Source organism: Panthera pardus, unplaced genomic scaffold (assembly GCF_024362965.1).
Source record: "Panthera pardus isolate Hobbes unplaced genomic scaffold, ASM2436296v1 HiC_scaffold_6, whole genome shotgun sequence".
NCBI lineage: Eukaryota > Metazoa > Chordata > Mammalia > Carnivora > Felidae > Panthera > Panthera pardus.
Window position 1 is genome coordinate 104,768,938 of NW_026526991.1, and position 26,216 is coordinate 104,795,153.

A 26,216-nucleotide genomic window follows, 5' to 3' on the forward strand; every position below is an offset into this window, starting at 1 on the left:
ACTTTAGAGAAGGACTTGATTTTTTCTTCCCCTGTAGAATGAGGAAGTTCCTTAAAGAGCTTATATTAAATTGATTACTGCAGAAAGTTATCTGAACATTGTATCTAGGCTTCTTTTATAGTTACTTTCTTGGCAGGAGTTTATGTGTATGCCTAAATACAGTCTCTAAAAGTGTGAGCTTATATATTATTCATTTACTGATTAATGAACCAATATTTATAATAGACCTAACGTGTGCCAGATATGATGATAGAAAATTGGGGTGGAGGTGTAGGATCCAGTCTACTTGTGAAGACGTGTATCAAACAAAGAATTATAATATGGTCAGGGGTTAGTGTTACAATGTGTATATACAGATGGGAGAATAGAGATAAATGTGGCAAACATATAGATATATGAAAGAATGGAGAACATGTGTGTATGTGTATGTATATATAACATGTATATGTGTAATAAAATACAAAGAGCATTTTATTCTCATGGAGGTAAAAGCAAGGAAATCTTTTCAAAGGAGATAACTTTTTTTTTTTTTTTTAACGTTTATTTATTTTTGGGACAGAGAGAGACAGAGCATGAACGGGGGAGGGGCAGAGAGAGGGAGACACAGAATTGGAAGCAGGCTCCAGGCTCTGAGCCATCAGCCCAGAGCCCGACGCGGGGCTCGAATTCACGGACCGCGAGATCGTGACCTGAGCTGAAGTCGGATGCTCAACCGACTGAGCCACCCAGGCGCCCCTCAAAGGAGATAACTTTTATGTTGCTTTTTGAAAGCCATGTAAAGTAAACCAGCTAGTTCTAGTATTAGCTCAAGAGACTAATCATATTCTGCAGCTTGATTTTTCTCTCTAGAACTTATTGCCATCCTACATTCTATATTTATTTCATTCATTCATTGTCTACTGCATTAGGATGTAATCTCTTTGAGGATAGGGATTTTTGTTGTTTTTATTACTTCTATATTCTCAACACCTAGAAAAGTTTCTGGCCTATAGCAGTAGCTCAAGTATGTGTTGAATGAATGAATGAAATTTGTGAGTTCTACAGTAATTGCCTTATTATTTCTTTTAGTTTATTAAGGCTGTCTCTTGGGGCGCCGGGGTGGCTCAGTCGGTTAAACATCTCACTTTGGCTCAGATCTTGATCTCATGGTTTGTGGGTTCAGGCAGGCTCCCTCTGCCCCTCCCACACTCACTCTCTTTCTCAAAAATAAACATTAAAAAATTTTTTTTTAAAAAGGCTATCTCTCTACAATCCCTTTATTTTTTTACTCAGTATCTTTCATTATGGGTACTTGAGTTTCCTATGATAACATGCTATCTCCATGTTTCTCAAACCTACTCCCTTCTTTCCATCTCTCTTAGCTCATCTGGTCTTGAAAATCTTTTACCTGAATTGATAAGCTCTAATTGTTTTCCATGTAAGTCCCCTTAAGTTATTTCTCCATAGCCATCAGAATTATCTATCTAAAAGACAGAACTGACCAGACCATTTCTTTGTTTAAAAACACCTAATGGTTGTCCTCTGTTAGAATAAAATCTGTCTAGTATAGATCACACACAGAGCCATCCATAGCATGGGTTCAGCTCCATAATGTATATGAAGGAATGAATAATTTCAATAAGGAATTTCATTGAAAATGCTTCCTGTTTGGATAAAAGAAGATCTAAGATTATATCTTAACACTAGTGTTTAAGAACAGTTTTTCTTTATACAGCTAATTTGTCTGTCTTACTGGCTTGTTCTAATCCTCAATTCACTGTGATTTACAATGTCATTATTGAAGTAATCCAATTTCTCATGTCTTTCCTCTCTATAATTCCTCTCTCCATCCCATCTCTATATCTTGGGTATTTTCTCTCTAGCTACTTTCCTTATTTCTTTAGAGACTTATATATATGTGTATGTGCATCTTTTCTCTGTTCTGGATATAAATTCTAACTTTAAAATTTTGCATGCAGTTTTGAAACCCTTAGGATTAAATTATTTCTATGGAACACACTCAGAGATAACCCTGATCTACCTGTTTTCAATTTAAAATTATTTTTATTGTGACTATATTTCTCTTAATTTCCTCCCCCCCGCTCAGATTGAAAATCTTCAAGAGCAACTTAGAGATAAGGAAAAGCAAATGAGCAGCTTGAAAGAACGAGTCAAATCCTTGCAGGCTGACACTACCAACACTGACACTGCCTTGACAACTTTGGAAGAGGCCCTTGCAGAGAAAGTGAGTGACTGGTTTGGACTCTTCATAGACACATTTCCTCTGCTTTCTCATTAATGTAAAATTTTCTCTAGTAATGAGACTTGGATATAAAAGGCAGAAGATGTCCCTTGGGGCAAAAGAGAAAAGAACTTTCTGTACTATTGCTGACATAGATAGTATAGGGGAAAGAAAATCCACTCTGTTTTTGTCAACTTAAGCATCTCTTGTTAGGCAAGATGGATTCCACAGTAGAGGGCAGTGGCTGAACTTTGTAAACAGTAAGCCATATTTTCCCCATTTACTATCTTCTGAAAAAAAAGAAAAGTTCTTTTTATTTATCTCATCAACTAGAATTTGGGGATGTAGAATATTAGACATTGACCATCAGGAAGCACTATATTATTAGTTCTCTTTTACTATACCACACTGGTACCTAATATAGTCATGGATTTTAGTATTAATACATTTAGTATTAATACGTTAATACATTTAGTATTAATGTGTTAATACATACTTGCTATTTTTCTAGTCTTGGCCTTGCTACTGCATTTTGTGTTTATGAGCAAACCTAATCTTTCAGGAATGGTTGACTAAGTAAATAAGTGGCCCAGCCGGACAAGTGTTTATGTCTTGGAAGGAGGTTTAAGGAATCTTGGTGGGGCGTTTTAATTGGATTTTTTTTTTTTTTAAAGGAATAAGGTCACTGTTTTTTAAGCGTCTTGGACTCAGAATGCTTCAGACTGTATGCCAGGGATCAAGGCTTGATCCCTGAATAAATTCAGAAATAATACCCAGAAATATGCTTAAATTGCTTCAACTTTGAGACTTCTTAAGTATCTGTTGACAGAAGTTTTAACAGCTCCTCTCTTTTACCCTGCTTTTTTATGCTTTAAGCTTAGTATGTCATAATCTCCCCAATCTCCTCCTTTTTTGGTGTGTGAATTGTGAGTTGTTTCCATTGCCTTATGGGCAACATGTGAATTACATATAAAAAAGGAGTATTTGTTGACTATTGCCCTTAAGGTAGGGGTGTGTGTGTGCGCGCACGCGCGCATGCATGTGCCCGTGCGTAAAGTTTTTGGATACTTGGGAGTTAAATGGGTTTTTCCAAAAGAATACTTTAGGGGATTCTAATACTATTTGAGATTATAGGAACAGAAACCCAGGGGAGTCAAAAGACCAAAGCCACATCTTTGTTATAGCAAGATGAGTAGGAGGTATGACTTCTTTAAAAAGTAAATTATTAACAACTTACCACTGTCTTTTGAATGAAGCATGGGAGTGTGAAATTTTATCAGCTAAAAGCTGAATTACACTCATATGATATAAGTAGGAAAGGAATTTTCTTATGTATTGATGTGCTCTCTTATCAGGAGCGGACAATTGAACGCTTAAAGGAACAGCGGGACAGAGATGAGCGAGAGAAGCAAGAGGAAATTGATAACTACAAAAAAGATCTTAAAGACTTGAAAGAAAAAGTCAGCTTATTGCAAGGCGACCTCTCAGAAAAAGAGGTTAAGATCACCAAAATAGAATGATTTGTTTAGTTGGTGCATTGTATGTATATGTTGATGGTCTTTATGTAATGCATATAAAAATGTATTTGAGAAAAGGTTTTCTTAATATTCTTATAGTATGCCTTTTCAGAAGACCTTAAGGAGTATTTTGGAAAGCTTTGCAGAGGTGTAGTAGATTGGATCATTCATTTCCTAAGTCTTCTCTCTTTCAATATGTTATGAGTTGGTTTCTTACTTGTTAATGACATTTTTATAGATTCTAAAAAACTGAAGCAGTTACACATGGAAAAATACTGTGCTAATGGTAAGAAAGGTGATAGATGAAAAGAATATGCAAATGGAGGACAACTTATTTACAATAGCTCTTAAAAATTTTTTTTTTAATTTTTAATTTTATTTTAGAGCACAGGAGTTGGAGAGACGGGCAGAGGGAGAGAGGGAGAAAATCTTAATCAGGGTCTACACTTAACATGGAGTCTGATACAGGGCTCAATCCCACAACCCTGGGATCATGACCTAAGCTGAAATCAAGAGTCAGATGGCCAAGTGACTGAACCACCAGGCACCCCTATGGTACCTCTTAGGTACCTCAATATTGGCAGAGAAATCTTAAGTGATTGCTGACCAGTTGGGTGACTTAGTAGCCTTGCTTTGGGAGGATCCTGTTAATGTGACCTAAATAGTAGAAATACCTAATGCCTTATGATCATGTAATAATACATGAGCTTTAGAAACATTCTTGGGTTTTCTTTCTTATATCTTTTAAGAAAATTTATGGTGGGGTGCCTGGGTGGCTCAGTCAATTAAGTGTTTGACTTCGGCTCAGGTCATGATCTCGTTGTTCGTGGGTTTGAGCCCTGCATTGGGCTCTGTGCTGACAGCTCAGAGCGTGGAGCCTGCTTCAGATTCTGTGTCTCCATCTCTCTCTGTCCCTCTCCCACTCGTTCTCTCTCTCTCTCTCTCTCCCAAAAATAAATTTACCATAAAAAATTTATGGTAATTTTTATTTCTAGTGGAACTTCCCTTCTAAAAGGGAAAAGTGTTTTATATTTATGTTGGTGTAGCTACCACAGTAACTAGTAGTGACTCCTACTACTAGTGACTACTTTATTCACAAAGCTCAATCTCCTTCCGTTTATTTTGTGGGAATGGATATGTATTGATAGAACTCTTTTAAATTAAAAAAAATTTTTTTAATGTTTATTTTTGAGAGGGGGAGAGAGAGAGAGAGAGTGCAAGCAGGGGGAGAGGCAGAGAGAGAGAGGGAGACACAGAATCTGAAGCAGGCACCAAGCTCTGAGCTGTCAGCACAGAGCCCGACGTGGGGCTCAAGCCCACAAACTGTGAGATCATGACCTGAGCTGAAGTCAGACGCTCAACCAACTGAGCCACCCAGGCGCCCCTCTTTTAATTTTTTTTTGAATGTTTATTATTTTTTTTGAAGGAGAGAGAGAGAGAGAGAGAGAGAGAGAGAGAGACAGAGCATGAGTGGGGGAGGGGCAGAGAGAGGGGGAGACACAGAATCCGAAGCAGGCTCCAGGCTCTGAGCCGTCAGCACTGAGCCCAACACAGGGCTCGAACCCATGTGAGATCATGACCTGAGCTGAAGTCAGAGGCCCATCCTACTGACCCACCCAGGCACCCTGATAGAACTCTTAAATCACAATTCAATTGGTATTTCTTGGGAATTCAACTTATTTTAGTTGGGACTTGAAAGCTGAGGCTAACATTGTTTTATATTCCATGAATGTTCTTGAAATGGAAACTTCAGTATATAATAATGAACAGAAAATATAAGCCACCAAGATAATAAATTAAAAAAATTTTATTTCCATTTTGTTTGTAATTAGTATTTATTCTAGATGTGTATTGCTTTTTTTAGGCTTCACTTTTGGATCTGAAAGAGCATGCTTCTTCCCTGGCTTCCTCAGGACTGAAAAAGGATTCACGACTTAAGACACTGGAGATTGCTTTAGAACAGAAGAAGGAGGAGTGTCTGAAAATGGAATCACAGTTGAAAAAGGTTAAAGAAAATTTTTATACTTTTCTTACTTTGCTTAAATAAGAACATAGTAGAAAGCTCTACAGGGTTCACATGTAATAAATTACCAATGATGTAATAATCCCCTAGAGTTCAACATGTCATTTATACCTTCATCAGTTCTCTTAGTGTATTTACCCTGTTTTATTTTACTACTGAAAATCCTCAAATTCTTAGAAAATTGACAGTTCAGAGGAAGAGTAAAATATAAGACCACAATGTAAAAATCTTAATTTATCTGGTATTTTTCTTCTATTAGCATCGGGCTTCCTAGGAGATAATTTAGCAGTGATAGTCACCCATAGGGGCGAGTATTAGGATTGATATAGATATTTATTGTCCATTTCTCTGATTTATTTCTAAGATTTATATGGCAGTTTGTAGGTTTCAAAACACTTTCGTATTTATAATCTCTGAGCTGTCAACTCTGTGAGTTATTGGAACTGTGACTTTTGAGCAGTGAAATTAACTGGGTCCAATTCATATGATGACTAATGAAAACAGGTACAGCCTAGTCTTGAGACTTTAAGATGTTTTTTGTTTTTAAAGTTTATTTATTTTGAGAGTGAGTGAAGAGCGTGTATACACACATGTGTGCGAGTGGGGTAAAGGCAGAGAGAGAGGGAGGGAGAGAATCCTCACTGTCAATATGTCAGCATGGATCTCACGAACCATGAGATCATGACCTGAGCCAAAATCAAGAGTCAGATGCTAAACTGATGGAGCTCCCCAGGCTCCCCAAGACTAAGTTATGTTCTCTTTCTATATATTGGGTGTATTCAACATGATATCCTTATAATGAATATTTCATGTAGAGTATGTCTAAAGCAAAATCACATTTTTAAGCTAAAGAGAGGAAGAAAATCCAGTATCTTATAGTTACTTTTGAATAAGTAGGAAAATACTATTTGTGAGATTATGGACTCCGATTATAACCAATTCACATTTGATAGTTGGCTTTTTTTCTTCACTGGAAAGGTGGAAATAATTTTCTATTTAATACCTGAAAATCAAAGGTGAAGCTGTTACATGTATTCAGAGTTATAAAACAGAGCAGGAACTATCAAGAGTAATGTTATTCATTAATATTCTAAACTCCCCTGTTTGTGACAATCCCACATTTTCTATTTGTTTACTTTTAATCTTCTTGTTATCATGGCCTCTTATATCTTAGGCTTTATCTGTAGGTTTATGAGAAAAAATAAAGTTATCTTTGGGTAGAGGAGGCTGATGGCTTTCCTCTACTTTGATTTATTATCTGTTTTAGTAATGGCCATTTTTCTTTTCATATTTTTCTTTGTTTCATTCTGGATCATTGTTTCTTTTCATTTTAGTTCATTACTGATATTTTCCTTTTAAACTGCTTCCACAGTTCCCAAGTCCAACAAGGAGGTTATTTGTATAGTTTTTATTTGTTTTGTTTGTTTTTTGCCTTTTCTCACCTCTTTTCCTACCTTCTCTGGTTTTAATTGAGCATTTTATATAATTCATTTTTCTTGCCCCTTTAAGCATATCAGTTGTATTTCTTCAGTTTTTTCAGGTGATTGCCCTAGAGTTTGCAGTATGCATTTTTTACTTATTTCCCAACTTTATTGAGATATAATTAACAAATAAAAATTGTATATCTTTAAGGTTTACATGATGATTTATGTATACATTGCAAAATGGTTACCACAGTCAAGCTAGTTAACACATTTATCACCTCACATAGTTATTATTTTATTTTTTTGTGGTGAGAGCGCTTTTAAAATATGCTCTCTTAGCAAATTTCAAATATATAATACAGTATTATTAAGTATAGTCACTATTCTATACACTAGATCCTCAGAATTTACTCAAAACTGAAAGTTTGTAACCTTTGATCAACACCTCCTCATTTCTCCCATCCAAGTATTAACCAGGCCCGACCCTGCTTAGCTTCCAATATCAGACGAGATCAGGTACGTTCAGGGGGTATGGCCGTAGACAACACCTCCTCATTTCTCTACCCTCTAGCTCCTGACAACTACCATTCTAGTTTGCTTCTATGAGTTCACCTTTTTTAGATTTTCGTATAAGTGAGATCATACAGTATTTGTCTTTCTGTGTCCAGCTTGTTTCACTTAGCATAATGCCCTCCAGGTTCATCCATATTGTCCCAAATGGCAGGATTTCCTTATTTTTATGATTAAATAATTTTTTTATGATTAAATAATATTTATGATATATATGATATATATGTATCATATATATATAGTATATGCACACACAGAGACACATATTTCCTTTATCCATTCATCTGTTGATGGATACTTAGATTCTTTCCTTATCTTGGCTCTTGTGAGTAATGCTACAGTGAACATGAGAGTGTAGATATCTCTTTGAGATACTGATTTCATTTCTTTTGGATATATATCCAGGGATGGGATTGCTGGATCATATAGTAGCTCCATTTAAGAATTTCTGAGAAAGCTTTGTACTGTTTTCCATAATGGTTGTATGAATCTCCATTCCCATCAGTGGGGTACAGGGGTTCCCTTTTCTCCATAGTCTTGGCAACTCTCATTTCTAGTCTTTTTGATGATAGCCTTCTAACAAGTGTTACGTGTTATCTCACTGTGATTTTGATTTGCATTTCCTTGATGGTTAGTGATGTTCAGCTACTTTCCATGTACCTGTTGGCCATAGTTTGTCTTCTCTCTTCTTTGGAAGAACTATCTATTCAAGTCTTTCACCCATTTTAATGGGATTATTTGTGTTTGTGCTATTAAGTTGTATGAGTTCCTTACTTATTTTGAATATGTCAGCTGTAAGTTTTGAAAATGTTTTCTCCTATTCTATAAGTTGTCTTTTCATTTTGTTGATAGTTTTCTTATAGAAGCTTTTTACTTTGATGGAGCTTTTTACTTTTTACTTTCATATAGAAGCTTTTTACTTCTATTTTTGCTTTTGTTGCCTGTGTTTTTGGTGTCCTATCAAAAAAATCACACAGTGAACATTTTTAATCAAAGTTCACTTTCAGAAAATGTTATCCCACTTTGTGTCGTGCAGGTACCATACAACAGAATCCTCCCAATTCCTTCTTCCCTTCACTGATGACATTGTTATCATTCATTTCATTTATCCATATGTGATAATCACCCCAATACATTACTATCCTTACTTTAAAATCATTACCTTTTAGATGAAGAATAAAAATAATAAAAGGTGAAATTTTAGCTTTATTCTTTCTTCAGTTCTCTTTCTTTCTATATGTATATGTGAGTTTCTGACCTATATAATTTTCCTTCTGCATGAAGCACTTCTTTTAATATATTTTTGCAGGGTAAGTCTACTGGCTGTGAACTTCTCAGTTGTTATTTGTCTAAGAAAGTCTTTATTTCTTGTTCACTTTTGACAGATATTAAAAATGGTTATAGAATTCTAGGTTGGTGGGCTTTTTTCCTAACACTTTAAAGGTTTCACTCTGTTGTCTTCTTACATGATTTCTGATGAGAAGTCTACTGTAGTTCTTAACATTGTTACTCTGCTGGTGAGGTGTTTTTTCCCCCTCTGACTTCTTTTAACCTTTTTTCTTTGTCTTTCATTTTCTACAGTTATAGTATGATGTGCTTACATGTAGATGCTGAGTATTTATGTTGCCTGGTGTTCTGAGTTTCCTGATTTGGTGCATGTCATTAATTTTGGAAAATTCTCAGCCATAATTACTTAAAATATTTTTTTAAATGTTCATTTTTTAGAGAGAGAGAGAGAGTGAGTGAGCAGGGGAGAGGCAGAGAGACAGGGAGACACAGAATGCAAAGCAGGCTCCAGGCTCTGAGCTGTCAGCACAGAGCCCCATGTGGGGCCTGAATTCATATGAGCCGTGAGATCATGACCTGAGCCAAAGTCGGACATTTAACCGACTGAGCCACCCAGGTGTCCTTAATATATTTCTTTTTTTCCTTTTGGTATTCCACTTATCTATATGTTTCACCTTTGAAATTACTCTGTAGTTCCTGGATGTTCTCTACTGGTTTTTAATTTATTTATTTCATTTTTAAAAATCTTTTTGTTTTGGGAAGTTTCTATTGACTTGTCTTCATGCTTACGGATTGTTTCTTCAGCCAAATCCAGACTACTAATGAGTCCATCAAAGGCATTAATTTCTCTCACAGGTTTTTTATACCTAGAATTTCCTTTTGACTCTTAAAGTGTTCACCTCTCTGATTATATCACCCATTTGTTCTTGAATATTGTCTCTTTTCCCATTAGGGACCTTAACTTTTCATCAGTTGTCTTAAATTCCCTGTCTGATTAATTCCAACATTTCTGTCAAATATCTGAGTCTGATTTTGATGCTTACTGTATCTCTTCAGACTGTGTCTTTTCTTGTCTTTTATCACACCTTGTAATTTTTTTGTTGAAAGCCAGATATGTTGTATCAGGTAGCAGAAACTGAGGTAAATAGGCTTATGTGTGAGGTTTTAATCTGGCTAGAAGTTGAGCTGTATTTAATGTTTGCTGTAGCTGTAGGTGTCAGAGGCTTCAGTTTCCTCTAAGTGTCCTTGTCTCTGTTGACTTTGTGCTTCTGTCTTCAGAGAGTCTGCATCTTGTAGCTCTTTCAGCTATTACCCTTTGTTATCATACGAGAACCCTATTGTTGTGGTGGTAAGATGTGGGAAAAGATAAACTTTCTATAATCTGATGATTAAGTCTTGGTCTTTTATGAGTCTCTGTCCGTCGCTGTGACCTTCACGAAGGTTTTCCCCCTTAGCTAGAGGGGGCTAGAATGAGAGGAATGCCCATCTGCCAGGTGGGATAAAACTCTGTTAAAATCTTTGCTCCTGGAGAGTCTGCCTTTGGGCAGAGTATGGGTATGGGTATGGGTATGGGTATGGGTAGAGTATGCTTTGGGCATTTATTACCCCTCCACACCCTTACCAGAACCACAAGGGGATTTTTGCGAGCTCTTCACTGTGAGAACTTGGTGAGGTTCCTGGGGGTAAAGACTGTGAAAGAGTGGTGGGTCTGCCCTGAAACTGCAGCTTCTAGGGCTTTCTCACTCTCATGCTTGTCCATACTCAGCCTCTAGTATTTCCTCAAAGTTACCAATTAAAGTGTTTCTGCCAACAGCTTTGCTCCGGGTAAGTAGATCCCAACTGTGACCCCCTGGATTTGCCTGTGTCTCTTGATTTTGGAGTTGTAGTTTGCCCTTTGCCCTCAGTTCTCTGATAGGTCCAAGAAAAGTAACTCATATTCAGTTTTTTAGTTTTTTCTTATTTTAAGAATGGTAGTGGTGACTTCCAAGTGTTTTACATGTTGGAGCTGAATTTATAGCAGTTTTCCATATAGAACAGACTTACTCATTCTTGTTTTATGAAGATATATATGTGAGTTTTGCCATTTAGAATAACATCTAAAATAAACCTGCAATAAAAATACAATTATTGCCTATATTTGGGAATCAGATTTAGTTTTATTAATTAATACATAAATATTTATGGAATCAGTAGGTTACCTCTCCCAGGGGATTTGAGAGTATATCACAGAAGTCTGAGTTAACAGTATACATGTCTTATGTAGATTTTTGAGTTCTACTAGATGTCAGATGAACTTGAATATTTTATATATTGTCAAAGTGTTTCTAAAGTCATTAATTTACGTTGGAAATTACTTCTCAAGAAAGGAAAAAAAGACAATTTTGACTTTAAAATATGTCTTAGAGTAAATGAGTATTTCCAATGTACAATTGAGATAAGAGTTAGGCAATAAAATGTAAGACTCAGAACAATTTTTATCTCATTCTCGTAATAAATACTTCCCTTGCACATTTTAAAAGCAGAGCAGTGAAATAGAGACAAATACCACATGATATCACTTACATGTGGAATGTAAAAACAAAAACAAAAACCTGAACCCATAGATACAGAGAACAGATTGGTGGTTGCCGGGGGTGGGAAGTGGTGGTGTATAGGTGAAATGGGGAAGGGATTCAAAAGGTAAAAACCTACAGTTACAAAATAAATAAGTCCTGAAGATGTAATGTGCAACATGGTGACTGTAGTTAATAATACTTTTTTGTATATTTGAAAGTTGCTGAGAGCAAGTAGATCTTAAAAGTTCTCATCACAAGAAAATTATTTGTAAGTTTGTGGTAATAGATGTTAATTAGGTACATTGTGACCATTTCACAATACGCTGTACATAGTCAAATCATTGCGTTGTATGCCTGAAACTAATATGTCAATTTGATCTAAAATAAATAGAACCAAATATTGTCATATATATATATTTTTTAATTTGCTACAGTTTTAATTCTTCTTAGTAGCTTATTAGGCCTAGGATTTTGTTATCTTTGTCTTTTGTGTTAACGTTTTGTTGTTGTTTTATAGCTTACTAGTAGGTTTATTTTTATTTTTTTACATAGATACAGCTTATTTTATTTTTTGGTTGTGGGAACTTTTTTAAATGTTTGTTTATTTTTGAGAGAGAGCGTGCATGAGTGCTCTCAAAAGGGGGAGGGGCAGAGAAAGAGAGAAGGACAGAGGATCTGAAGCTGGTTCTATGCTGACAGCAGGGAGCCCGATGTGGGGGTCAAATTCATGAACCCTGAGATCACAACCTGAGCTGAAGTTGGACGCTTAACTGACTGAGCCACCTAGGCACCCCGGTTGTGGAAACTTTTAAAATCTATTTTCTGAAGGGTGCTTGGGTGGCTCAGTTGGTTAAGTGTCTGACTTTGGCTCAGGTCATGATCTCATGGTTCATGGGTTCAAGCCCCACGTGGGACTCTGTGCAGACAGCTCAGAGCCTGGAGCCTGCTTTGGATTCCGTGTCTCCTTCTCTTTCTCTCTGCTCCACTTCCATTCATGCTCTGGAACAGAATAGAAAATTCAGAAATGAACCCACATTTATTTGTAGGTTGATATGAAGTGATATTTGGCACATTTTCTTGCTAAAAACCGTAAGTGGCATAAGGTTGGAGTTCTAACTTATATTTATTCATAAGGCTCTGATTATTATTGAAATTTTCAAAGAAATTTCTCTATTTTGTTTGTAGTAGAAGGGAACTAATCTTGAGATAATGATAAATTCAAGACATTTTTTACTTCTAGCTTAGGAATTTATATCCTAGATATGAATTTGGGTATTTTATGTCTTCAGCATGAGATAATGACCTTAAAATTATTAAGAACATTCTTGAAATTCAACTTCTGAATTATCAGAATTGTAAAAAGTGCTAACTTCTTTTTTTTTTCTCCTCTGGGAAGAAATCTCTCTTCCTAGAGAATTTTTTTATTGTTAATTTTTTAAATTATATTTTTTAACCTTTTACTTTTTTTTCTCTTGCTTGTTCTATTCTTATACCATTTCATTCTACCTTTTTCTCTTCTTTTCTTCCTGACTCTTCTTCCTTTTCGGTCCTGAAAATAGTTTTAAGCCACCCATTCAGACCAGTAAGTGACATGACAGAGTAGTGCCATAAAGCCTAGGTAGATGTTTTTTTCTGTATTTTGTATGAGAGGTTTTTTTACTACTCTAAAAAAAAGTGAATGCACAAGACCTTCTCCCTTCCTCAAGTAGGAATTCTATAGACTTTCTAAAATGACTCCTTTCTAAAGCATAGAAAGTATAGATTTGGAGTGAATACAAAGTGGAAAAGTTTCTGAGATCAAAATCCCCCCCCCCCCCCCCCCCAGGCTTTGAGATGTGTTTGCATTTCTGCTGCTTTTGCCTTGGTTTTTTTTGTTTGTTTGTTTGTTTTTGTTTGTTTTTGTTTTTTTTTTGAGACAAGAGAGACCTAGCATGAGTGGGGGAGGGGCAGAGAGAGGGAGACACAGAATCCGAAGCAGGTTCCAGGCTCTGAGCTGTCAGCACAGAGCCTGACAGGGGGCTCGAACTTGTCAACAATGAGATCATGACCTAAGCCCAAGTCGGACGGTCAACTGACTGAGCCACTCAGGTGTCCCCATTGCCTTGTTTTATTCTTAATGATTAATTGATTCGGAGTTGCCTCTCTTTCCTCCTTTCTTTTCATTTTATTTATTTGTTTATTTATAAATGCTTATTTATTTTGAGAGAGAGCACAGCGTGAACAGGGGACGGGGAGAGAGGGAGAGAGAGAATCCCAAGCAAGATCTGTGCTGTCAGTGCCGAGCCCCACAAGGGGCTCATTCCCACAAACCGTGAGATCATGACCTGAGCTGAAATCAAGAGCTAGATACCTAACCAACTGAGCCACCCAGGCGCCCTACCTATCTTTATGCTAGATTTTATCTTGTGGCTTTTAACACCACTGGTTTAAGGTAGAATTTTGCTAACACATTAAAATACATCTTCCAGTGAACATTTTTGGTTTTTTTTAGTGTTTGTTTATTTTTGAGAAAGAACGCAAGCAAGGGAGGAGCAGAGAGTGACAGAGACAGAATCTGAAGCAGGTTCCAAGGCTCCAAGCTGTCAGCACAGAGCCCGACATGGGGCTCAAACTCATGAACGGTGAGATCATGACCTGAGCCAAAGTCGGACACTTAACTGACTGAGCCACCCAAGTACTCCAGTGGACTCTTTTTTTTTTTTTTATTTTTTTTATTTTTTAATATATGAAATTTACTGTCAAATTGGTTTCCATACAACACCCAGTGCTCATCCCAAAAGGTGCCCTCCTCAATACCCATCACCCACCCTGCCCTCCCTCCCACCCCCCATCAACCCTCAGTTTGTTCTCAGTTCCAGTGGACTCTTTTTTAAAGGCCACTGTTAGTAACTGGATTTTTAAAACTGGTTACACCTGAAACAAAAATTATTGCAGGATTTTAATCTTAGAAGTACAGCTTTTGCTTTGACAAAGCATTTAGCCCAATTTGTGGAAACATTTCTCAAGTTAGTTTTCAGAACTTTCCAGATTATTTCTTAACAACATATATTTACTCCTTTAGTATTTTTTCAAACCTTTTTAAAGAACTGAGTATATTCTATTGTCTGTTAAATAAGGGAAAATGAAACATCTTCACTATGACCTTTTCATTAAATACATTATACATATTCAGAAGGAAAATTGAAGACTTGATAATTAGTTTTTAATTATTGAAATTGCTTTGCATTCCAAAATGCATTGGAGTTACTAGTTGGCATTTGCAACAGGATTCTGAATAAAAATTTTCTTCTTGGTTCTGAAGGTGATCGTTGACTTCTAACTTTGCTTGTTCCATGTTACTTTGTAAAACCCTGAATTCTTGCCTTAGGAAGGTACCTATGTGTGGATAGCCATTTTCTTAACCTAACTTCATTTTCATGGAAGTATTTCATCTGCAGAATGTATGTGATTCTGTATGCTCTATGTGATTAATACATGTTTGATAAAGCAGTATATAGGAAAAGGGAAGGAAAGTAAGGGTCAAGTGCGAATTTGATCTCAGCATTGGCAGTGGTTATAGTAACATCAGCAGTGGATCTCTGGTGATGCCTTTTTGAGAGATTGGAGAGATTATCTTGGAGAGGTCAATAGTAGTCTAATGCCTTGTTTGTATCACTAGACTCAGAAAAATCTCTTGTCTTATGATGATTTTTGGCCTAATAAATATTCAGAGATGTCTAGTAGTACATATAAACCCAAACCTGTTTGAAATTCATGATAATTATTTCTCAACTTATTACTAATATTTTATTTATATAATATTTAAGCAGAGAAAAACTTTATAAATTGAAGATGAGCTATTAGATATTTGATAATACTATGTTTAAATTGGAATGTAGGGGTGCCTTGGTGGCTCAGTCAGTTAAGTGTCTGACTCTGGTTCAGGTCATGACCTCCCAGTTCATGAGTTTGAGACCCCGTGTTGGGCTCTGTGCTGACAGCTCAGAGCCTGGAGCCTGCTTCAGATTCTGTGTCTCCCTCTCCCTCTGCCCCTCCCCGGCTCACGCTCTGTCTCTGAAAAATAAACATTAAAAAATAAATAATTTGAAATGTAGATAGTGCTTTGGAACTGTAGTGTTCACTGCCACTATATGTGAATCATGGAATTTGAACACTTTTCTTTGTAGGCACATGAGGCAACATTGGAAGCCAGAGCCAGTCCAGAGATGAATGACCGAATACAGCAATTGGAGAGAGAGACTGCCAGGTACAAAGATGAATCTAGCAAGGCCCAGGCAGAAGTTGACCGCCTCTTGGAAATCTTGAAAGAAGTGGAAAATGAGAAGAATGACAAAGATAAGAAGATTGCAGAGTTGGAAAGGTAAGGAAAGGGAAGCTGAATGGTGGACTCTCTATGTTAGAAATATTAAAGTATGTTTTTAAAACTGTATACTTTTGGGGGTGTACTTTTTCAGTGTATCTGCCTCTTGGAATTTAGGTCCTTGAGTGCTTATGTTATTTTTTTATTCTACTTTTTATTATAAGTCATTGTAAATTCATTGCTGCAACATCTAAAAGGTGACATAGGATGGAAATATATTAGGAAGCTCTGGACATCAACATCATTAATTGGAAAGTGAGGAAGTATTCATTGATTGAGAAATTGAAGTTTTCTACTGGCTAATCAGTAGAGTACAAATAGCTACTTGCTTTTTAATTACTTTATCTACATAGTAAAGTAGATGAATTCTTTAAAATGAGCTGTGCTTATAGATCTAGCTAGACAGCTCTTTTATTTCTCCCTCTAATTAGAGTGTTTTATACTAAAGATTAAGTATTTGTTTTTTGACCTCTTCTTTTACAGCATGTATTTAACATAAATTTACACGTACATAGAGGCAGTTCTTCTAGTAGAACTTCATTAACCACCCATGTTCTTTTAAATAGTCAGAGATGACAGTGACAGAGTGAAGTCACTAACCTCTGTAGCTTCTTGGAGCTGATTTCTAGGAATATTTTATTTTCATGTTCTTGAAGGTTGGGAAATCTGAGACAACTTTCATAAATTGTATTAAGTTTAAAATTTATGGGTGACTGGTAGACTTAATACTCCCCTAGAATTAATTTTTCTCCTATTCTGTACCCATAGAATTTTGAGTTTCAAGAAACCAAAACAATAAAGTTTAATCCTCACAATTTTTCTTCACTATACTGAAAGTGTTAATAACATAGCTGGTTGCATACTCGCTAGATTCCTTTTACTTTGATATTAATTCTATTTGTATTTCTGGTTCTGGATAAGATGAATGGATAGAATTCTTCAGGTCAGAATTAAGAAATTACTAGAGTCTCAAGATGAGATTATGTGCCTTTTTTCATGTTTGCACTGCACTTCCCTCCCCCCCCCCCCCCCCCCCCCCCCCAGGACACACACACATTTACATACTCACATGGATACATGCCTCCCTGCTCTGTGTTGGCCTGAAATCAGCAGCAGTACTGCATAGGTTTTAAAATACAATACTTTTGATGGATTAGTGACTTCCCACTAAATATTTTAGTATTTCAGAAAAGAAATTCCTTGATAAAGTTTCATTTTTCAGTTTGTTTTCTTGTATTAGATATCTACATTGAAATGATTGCTTGTTATTTCAGACCGCTTGCTTGGAGAAACTTTGATTCATTTTTGGATCTAATGCTGATTTTTGGAGATGGGTGTGACTTGAGAGAGAGTAAGAAATAGGATTAAATTTATATTTCAGACTCAAAGCACAACAAATAGCTTTCATTATCCACTGTATTTCTCACATTTTGAGAAACTTGTGAATGATCTGTGCTTTCCACAAAATGTAACTTAAAAGGTTGAAAAGCACTACACAGTTTTATCCTCTCGCCAGGTAGCACTGTAATTTTGTTTCAGGATTTGACACAAAGTTTCTTGGCTACCAAAAAAGGAAGTTTTTAAAACTCACTTTTTGTTACTGGCTTTATAATTTCTTGTTCAGTAATACAGTTTAAGATTTGAATAATAGTCCAAGAGAGTCAGGATTATATTATTTATGCCTTTTGTTCCCATATTTAGTACTGAGATGCATGTGTGTGGCTGCTGTGTTTCTTACTAACCATTTGCTTCTTGTGTTGCCATTCCACTATTTCCTATATGTGGGTGTCTGTCTCCCCATAATTTATCATTTGAATTTCTTCACCTTTCTTTTGATTTGTCTTATCATGGTCCTAATCCATTGGGATTTTGGTCTCTGTGTGTTTTTTATGTGTGTTCCCTCTTGGCCATGCTGTTTCTCAGAAAGCCAGTCTCCCGCAATTTGTACCTTCCACGCCAGGTTTCTGTCCCTGCACCGTCAGGGGGGTTTGTTTGGGACTTCCTGGGAAAGTGAGTGTTATGTAAGGCTACAGTTCTGTAATAAACTGAATTGCTACTGCTGCTTTTGCTACTGCTGAGGCTTGCTGGGAATTTTGCTTGATCAGAATTAAAGAACAGCCAGTATAGGTCAGTTGAACTGTACCTCTTGGGACATTGTTTTGAGGATAAAGTATGTGTTCTCTGTGGTAAGATTCAGATATTGTTGATTATGATTGTCTTTGTCTTTGTTTCTAGCCCATCTTGTATGTGGTTGTTCCAATGCTGACATGCCCTTTAAGTAGTGGCCCCTTAATATGATGGTAGTTCCACACATAATTCAGGATATAGAATTCATTTCTAAAGGGTGTTCAGCAACCTTCTAAATGCAAAAAAAAAAAAAAAAAAAAAAAAAAAAAAAGTGGACTGTTATGATCATTGAACTAGAGAAAATTCTTAGTGTTCTTTGCAAATTTCCTAGTATTTATGTAAAGATCTCCAGTGTTAAAAGGTTTAGATTAAATCATAAAGAATTCCTAGGCCTTTTCTTTGTGACCTAGATAAAAATGAATAGTCCCCTACATTGCTCTTGTAGAACAATAGTAGCTCCTGTAGAGGATGATTCAGTGTTGTACCACTGTTGTTCTGTTGACCTACTGCAGTTTTTAAAAGGATTATGTAAGGCCACCCATATATTTGCACATACAAAATACCTTCCCAATTAAGTGTAAGAGATACTACTTCTAAATTAATATTCTAAACTGTGGTGTATATAAATTGGGAGTTCAACCAGAGGCAGAACTAGTAGGGTATATCTATATATCTGTATATCTGTATATCTCTATATAACATTTATACAAGGAGATTTAAAAGATTTATTGCAAGGAGTTATTTTGCATGATTGTGTGGGACTTGGCAAAGGAAGTCTGAAATCTGGATGGCAAGGTGACAGGAAGAGAACATCAGCATCAAGATAGAAATCCCATGGCATGGGCAAAAATTCAGCCAAGTCCACAGGTAGAATTTTTTTTTTCTCTCTTAGGAAAACCTCAGCCCTGTTTTTAGGAGCCTTCCAAAGGATTCAGTTATGCCTATTCATTATCTGGGATAATCTCCTTTGCTTAAATGGATTAAAAGATTGATTGATTCATTGATTATTATTATTTTTAGAAGATGAATTGTAACTTTCATAGCAACATCTAAATTAGTGTTTGGTTAAGTAACTAAGCACTTTAGGCTAGCCAAGTTGACATTTAAAAAAGTTTTCACCTAGTGATTTTGGATAGCCTTTATAGCTCAATTTAAGGGAGAAAAAAACATAATAATTAAAAAGCCCTAGAGCTTTACCTGTCCTTATGTAAGTAGATCAATTTAGATTAGCCTTAGAAACCCTGATTGTAATTGAGAATCTCTTTTCTAAAGTGATTATATTAGAGTTTATATTTAGAATTATAATGGAGAGGCTTATCTTGGCATAATGTTTAAAATATTGAGAGAAGAGTAATTGTAGAGTGATAGAACTCTGATTTAATATCTTTTCAGATTTCTGGTTTACTATCTTTTCAGACTTCTGCAATAATTGTTTAAAAATTTTTTTTTAATTAAAGAAATTGTTTTTATTGAGGTCTAGTTGGCATATGACATTATATTAATTTCAGGTATACAACATAATGATTCAATATTTGTATAGATTGCAAAATAATGACAATAACTGTGGTTAACATCTGCAAAAAGTCAGAGTTTTTTTTTTCATGTAATGAGAACTTTTAGGATCTATTCTCTTAGCAGCTTTCAAATACACCCTACAGTATTGTTAACTATACTCATGTACATGACATCCCCAGAAAGTTTATACCTTTTGACAATCTTCACCCATCCTCAACCCATAACTCTGGCAACCACTTATCTGTTCTCTGTATCTATGAATTAGTTTTCCTTTGTGTGTGTATATATTTTAATTGAAGTAGAGTTGACATACGATATTATATTAGTTTCAGGTAGACAACATAATGATTTGATGTTTATATATACATTATGAAATGCTCACCACAATAAGTGTAGTTACTGTCTGTCACCAAAGTTATCATAATATTACTGACTGTATTCTCTATGCTGTGCTTTTCATCCCCATGACTTAATTCTTTTATGCTGGAAGTTTGTACCTCTTTTTCACTTTTACCTATTTCTCCCATTCCTCCTCCCCCCATCCCTGCCCCTGCTTCTAACAACCACCAGTTTGTTCTCTTATTTATGTGTCTGTTTCTTTTTTTGTTTGTTTTGTTTTTGGTATTTGTTTTGTTTTTTTGTTATGGTATTTGTCTTTTTCTGTTTGACTTATTTCACTTAGCATAGTACCATCTGGGTCTATCCAGTTGTCCCAAATGGCAAGATTTCATTCTTTTTTATGAATGAGTGATATTCCATTATAAATATATATACAACATCGTATTCATCCATCTATTGATGGACACTTAGGTTGTTCCCATATCGTGGCTACTGTAAATAATGCATCAGCAAACATAGGGGTGCATATATCTTTCTGAATTTTTTTTTTTTTTTTGCTTTCTTTGGGTGAATACCCAGAAATGGATATCTTATGGTATTTCTATTTTTAATTTTTTTGAGCAACCTTCATACTGTTTTCCTTGGTGGCTGCACCAGTTTACATTCCCACCAGTAGTGCACTAGGGTTCTCTTTTCTCCATGTCTTCACCAACACTTGTTATATCTTGTCTTTCTTGATACTAGCCATTATGACTGATGGGAGGTTATATCTCACTGTGGTTTTGATTTGCATTTCCTGGACGATTCATGGTATTAAGCATCTTTTGTCAGTTGGCCGTCTTTGTGTCTTCTTTGGAAACATGTCTATTCCATCCTCTGCCCATTTTGTAATCATTTTTTTTTTTTAACGTTTATTTATTTTTGAGAGACAGAGCATAAACGGGGGAGGGGCAGACAGAGAGAGGGAGACACAGAATCCGAAGCATTTTCCAGGCTCTGAGCTGTTAGCACAGAGCTCAACGCGGGGCTCAAACTCACCAACTGCGAGATCATGACCTGAGCCGAAGTCGGAGGCTTAACTGACTGAGCCACCCAGGTGCCCCTTTAATCATTTTGTTGTTGTTGTTGAGTTGTATGAATTTTTTATATGTTTTGGATAGTAACCCCTTATCAGATATATCTTTTGCATGTATCTTCTCCTATTCGGTAGGTTGCCTTTCATTTTGTTGATGGTTTCCTTTGCTGTGCAAAAGCTGTTTGATTTGATATAGTCCCAATAGTTTATTTTTGTTTTTGTTTTCCTTACTTGAGGAGAAATATCCAGAAAAAAAAAATACTGCTAAAACTGATGTCAGAATACTTATGGTTTATATTTTCTTTTAGGAATTTTATGGTTTCAGGTCAGACCATTAGGTTTTTAATCCATTTTGAGTTTTTTTTTTTTTTTTAATATGGTGAAAGAAAGTGGTTTTACTCTTTTTTGTGTAGCTCTTTAGTGTTCTCAGCATCATTTACTGAAGAGACTGTCTTTTCCCTATTTGTATTCTTGCCTCCTTTGTTGTAGATTGTACAAGTGTGGGTTTATTTCATGGATCTTTATCTTGTTTCATTGACCTGTGTGTCTGTTTTTGTTCCTGTGCCATACTGGTTTGATTACTGTAGCTTTGAAGTAGAGTTTAAAATCTGGGATTGTGATACCTCTCTTTGTATTTCTTTTTCAAGATTGCTTTTGCTATTGAGGGTCTTTTGTGGCTTCATACAAATTTTAGGATTATTCTAGTTTTGTGCAAAATATATTGGTATTTTGATAGGGATTGCATTGAGTATAGATTGCTTTGGATAGCACGGACATTTTAACAATATTAATTCTTTCAGCCGTGAGCATATTATATCTTTTCATTTGTTTCTGCCATCTTCAGTTCAGTAATATTCCTGAACTCACTTTAGAAGTATTTCTGAAACTAGACTTATGTTTTGTGAGAGAGTATATTTTCATAAATTTTAAGCTATTTTGGGGTTTTACTCTGGGTGGCTCAGTTGGTTAAGCATCCAACTCTTCTTGATCTCAGCTCAGGTCATGATCTCATGGTTCATGAGTTCGAGCCCTGTGTCAGGCTCTGAGCTAACAGCCTTTGGATTCTGTCTCTCCCTCTCTCTGCCCCTTCCTCATTTACACACTCTCTCTCAAAATAAACTTAAAAAAATTAGAAAAAGTTTAAGCTATTTTGAAACAAGATTTTCTGTAATTTAACACCCAAAGATTTCAAACTGTTACAGTTATTTACAAACTTATTTCCTCCTCTTTTTCTTTTAAAAATGTTTCTATAGTAGAAGCAACCATTTTGAAAAGATTTAAAGTTTTGAGAAGTTAAACAAGCATTGGAAGTGTTAAGACAGACACAGGTTAGGGACCTTGACCAAGATTGAGCTGTCTTTATCTACCGAATACTTTATGAATCAAAAATTAACTTCCTCACTGTTTTACTTAGTGCCTCAAATCAGGGGTGATTAAATTGTTATGACAGTTTTGGTTCTTTTAAATAAGGCAGTACTTCAAGGATACCAGTTAAAGCAGTTATAAATTATTCTATTATGTTGATGTCTTCAGATATGTGCACACAGCTCTCAGTCCTTTGTTACCTTCATTTTAGTCCTCTCTTTCTTTGTCTCTTCTCTTCCTTCATCCCCACCTGAATGCCTGGAACAGACCTTGTCCCTTCACTTTTGGAAAGGGCATTATACAAGAGATTTTTGCCCTCAATCAGACAACTACTTTAAAGAGTGATAGATTTTGACCTTAAGCAATTTTTTTAATGTGTCTTTCTTTCTTTTCTTTTCTTTCTTTCTTTCTTTCTTTCTTTCTTTCTTTCTTTCTTTCTTTCTTTCTTTCTTTCTTTTGGTTTTAGAAATTGTTTTTTATTTAGCAAAATACTTCTTAAATTGATCATCTCAAATTAGAGAAGAATATATTTAGCCACTTTCAAAATTATGTATACAAACTTTTATTTCTGTCTGCTTAATTTGGTTTTACTAAATGCTCACTCTAACAAAATTATGTGGAGAATAAAACAAACAATGCCTGAGAGCAATTTAGTGTGAGTCTGTAACTTTGGTGGCATGTTCTTTGGGAATTTCTCTTTTTTTTAAAATTTAATTTTTTTAATTTACAACCCAGTTAGCATATAGTGCAACAATGATTTCAGGAGTAGATTCCTTAATGCTCCATCCCCATTTAGCCCATCCCCCCTCCCACAACCCCTCTAGTAACCCTCTGTTTATTCTCCGTGTTTAAGAGTCTCTTATGTTTTGTCTCCCTCCCTGTTTTTCTATTATTTTTGCATCCCTTCCCTTATGTTCATCTGTTTTGTATCTGAAAGTCTTCATATGAGTGAAGTTGTATATTTGTCCCTCTCTGACTAATTTCACTTATCATAATGCCCTCTAGTTCCATCCACGTAGTTGCAAATGGCAAGGTTTCATTCTTTTTGAATGCCGAGTAATACTCCATTTTGTGTGTGTGTGTGTGTGTGTGTGTGTGTGTGTGTGTGTGTGTGTGTGTATGTGTGTGTGTGTACCACATCTTCTTTATCCATTTATCCATCAATGGACATTTGAGCTCTTTCCATACTTTGGCTATTGTTGATAGTGCTGCTATAAACATTGGGGTGCATGTGTCCCTTTGAAACAACACACCTGTATCCCGTGGATAAATCGCTAGTAGTGCAATTGCTGGGTCATAGGGTAGTTCTATTTTTAATTTTTTGAGGAACCTCCATACTGTTTTCCAGAGTGGCTGCACCAGTGTGCATTCTCAACAGCAGTGCAAAGGAGATCCTGTCTCTCTGCATCCTCCCCATCATCTATTATTGCCTGAGTTGTTAATGTTAGCCATTCTGACAGGTGTGAGGTGGTATCTCATTGTGGTTTTGATTTGTACTTCCCTGATGATGAGTGATGTTAAGCATTTTTTCATGTGTCAGTTGGCCATCTGGACACTTCTTTGGAGAAGTGTCTATGCATGTCTTTTGCCCATTTCTTCACTGGATTATTTGATTTTTGGGTGTTGAGTTTGATAAGTTCTCTATAGATTTTGGATACTAACCTTTTATCTGATATGTCATGTGCAGATATCTTCTCCCATTCTGCTGGTTGCCTTTTAGTTTTGCCAATTGTTTCCTTCATTGTGCAGAAGATTTTTATTTTGATGAGGTCCCTGTAGTTCATTTTTGCTTTTGTTTCCTTTGCCTCCGGAGACGTGTTGAGTAAGAAGTTGCTGTGGCCAAGATCAAAGAGATTTTTGCCTGCTTTCTCCATGAGGATTTTGATGGCTTCCTGTCTTACATTTAGGTGTTTCATCCATTTTGAGTTTGTTTTTGTGTATGGTGTAAGAAAGTGGTCCAGGTTCATTTTTCTGCATGTCGCTGTCCAGTTTTCCCAGCACCACTTGCTGAAGAGACTGTCTTTATCCCATTGGATATTCCTTCCTTCTTTGTCAAAGATTAGTAGGTCATATGTTTGTGGGTCCGTTTCTGGGTTCTCTATTCTGTTCCATTGATATGAGTATCTGTTTTTGTGCCAGTACCATACTGTCTTGATGATTACAGCTTTGTAATACACCTTGAAGTCTGGGATTGTGATGTCTCTTGCTTTGGCTGTTTGGGGCCTTTTCTGGTTCCATACAAATTTTAGGATTGTTTATTCTAGCTCTGTGAAGAATGCTGGTGTTTTTTTTGATAGGTCTGTCTTATATGGCTTTTATGATCTCGAGGTATGTTCCTTCTATCCCTACTTTCTTGAGTGTTTTTATCAAGAAAGGATGCTGTAATTTGTCAAATGCTTTCTCTGCATCTGTTGAGAGGATCACGTGGTTCTTGTCCTTTCTTTTATTGATGTGATGCATCACATTGATTGTTTTGTGGATATTGAACCAGCCCTGCATCCTAGGTATAAATCCCACTTGGTCTTGGTGAATAATTTTTTTAATGTATTTTTGGAGCTTGTTGAGGATTTTTGCATCCATGAGGTATCCATGAGGATATCTTGTTGAGGATTTTTGCATCCATGTTCATCAGGAAAATTGGTCTATAGTTGTCCTTTTTAGTGGGGTCCTGTCTGGTTTTGGAATCAAGGTAATGCTAGCTTCATAGAAAGAGTTTGGAAGTTTTCCTTCCATTTCTATTTTTTGAAACAGCTTGAAGAGAATAGGTGTTAACTCTTCTTTAAATATTTGGTAGAATTCCCCTGGAAAACCATCTGGCCGTGGACTCTTGGTTTTTGGGAGATTTTTGTTTACTAATTCGATTTCTTTCCTGGTTACGGGTCTGTTCAAATTTTCTATTTCTTCCTGTTTCAATTTTGGCAGTTTTTGTTTCTAAGAATTTGTCCATTTCTTCCAGATTGCCCATTTTATTGGCATATAATTGCTCATAATATTCTCTTATTATTGTTTGTATTTCTGTTGCTTGTGATCTCTCCTCTTTCATTCTTGATTTTATTTATTTGGGTCCTTTCCTTTTTTTTTTTTTCTTTTTTTTTTTTTTTTGGATCAAAGTGGCTAGTGGTTTATCAATTTTTGTTAATTCTTTCAAAGAACCAGCTTCTGATTTCATTGATCTTTTCTATTATTTTTTTTTTTTTTAGTTTTCATAGCATTGATTTCTGCTGTAATCTTTATTATTTCCCAGATTGTGCTGCTTTTGGGTTTTATTTGCTATTCTTTTCCTAGCTCTTTAAGGTGTAAGGTTAGGTTGTGTATCCAAGACCTTTCTTCCTTCTTTAGGAAGGCCTCGATTGCTATATACTTCCTTCTTATGACTGCCTTTGCTGTGTCCCAGAGGTTTTGGGCTGTGGTGTTACCATTTTCATTGACTTCCATGTACTTTTTAATTTCCTCTTTAATTTCTTGGTCAGCCCATTCATTCTTTAGTAGGATGTTCTTTAGCCTCCAAGTATTTATTATCTTTCCAAATTTTTTCTTGTGGTTGATTTCAAATTTCACAGCATTGTGGTCTGAAAATATGCATGGTATTGTCTTGATCTTTTTGTACTTATTGAATGCTGATTTGTGTCCCAGTATGTGATCTATTCTGGAGAATGTTTCATGTTCACTGGAGAAGAATGCTGCTTTAGGATGAAATGTTCTGAATATATCTGTTAAGTCCATCTGTTCCGGTGTGTCATTCAAAGCCATTGTTTCCCTGTAGATTTTCTGTTTAGATGATCTGTTCATTGCTGTAAGGTGTTGAAGTTCCCTACTATTATGGTATTATCAATGAGTT

At 35.8% G+C, this 26,216-nt stretch overlaps 1 protein-coding gene across 13 annotated transcripts in view; it reads left to right on the forward strand.

The window, feature by feature from the left end:
* The window catches only part of ERC1 (ELKS/RAB6-interacting/CAST family member 1), a 516,510-nt gene that overhangs the window by 170,878 nt on the left and 319,416 nt on the right, over positions 1-26,216 (forward strand). For all 13 annotated transcript variants that reach the window (XM_019464949.2, XM_019464947.2, XM_019464955.2 and 10 more), the window contains 4 exons: positions 2,087-2,224; positions 3,577-3,717; positions 5,603-5,743; positions 15,764-15,957. In XM_019464949.2, the coding sequence (XP_019320494.1) occupies positions 2,087-2,224; positions 3,577-3,717; positions 5,603-5,743; positions 15,764-15,957 (614 nt within the window). The remainder of the gene's footprint in view (positions 1-2,086; positions 2,225-3,576; positions 3,718-5,602; positions 5,744-15,763; positions 15,958-26,216) is intronic.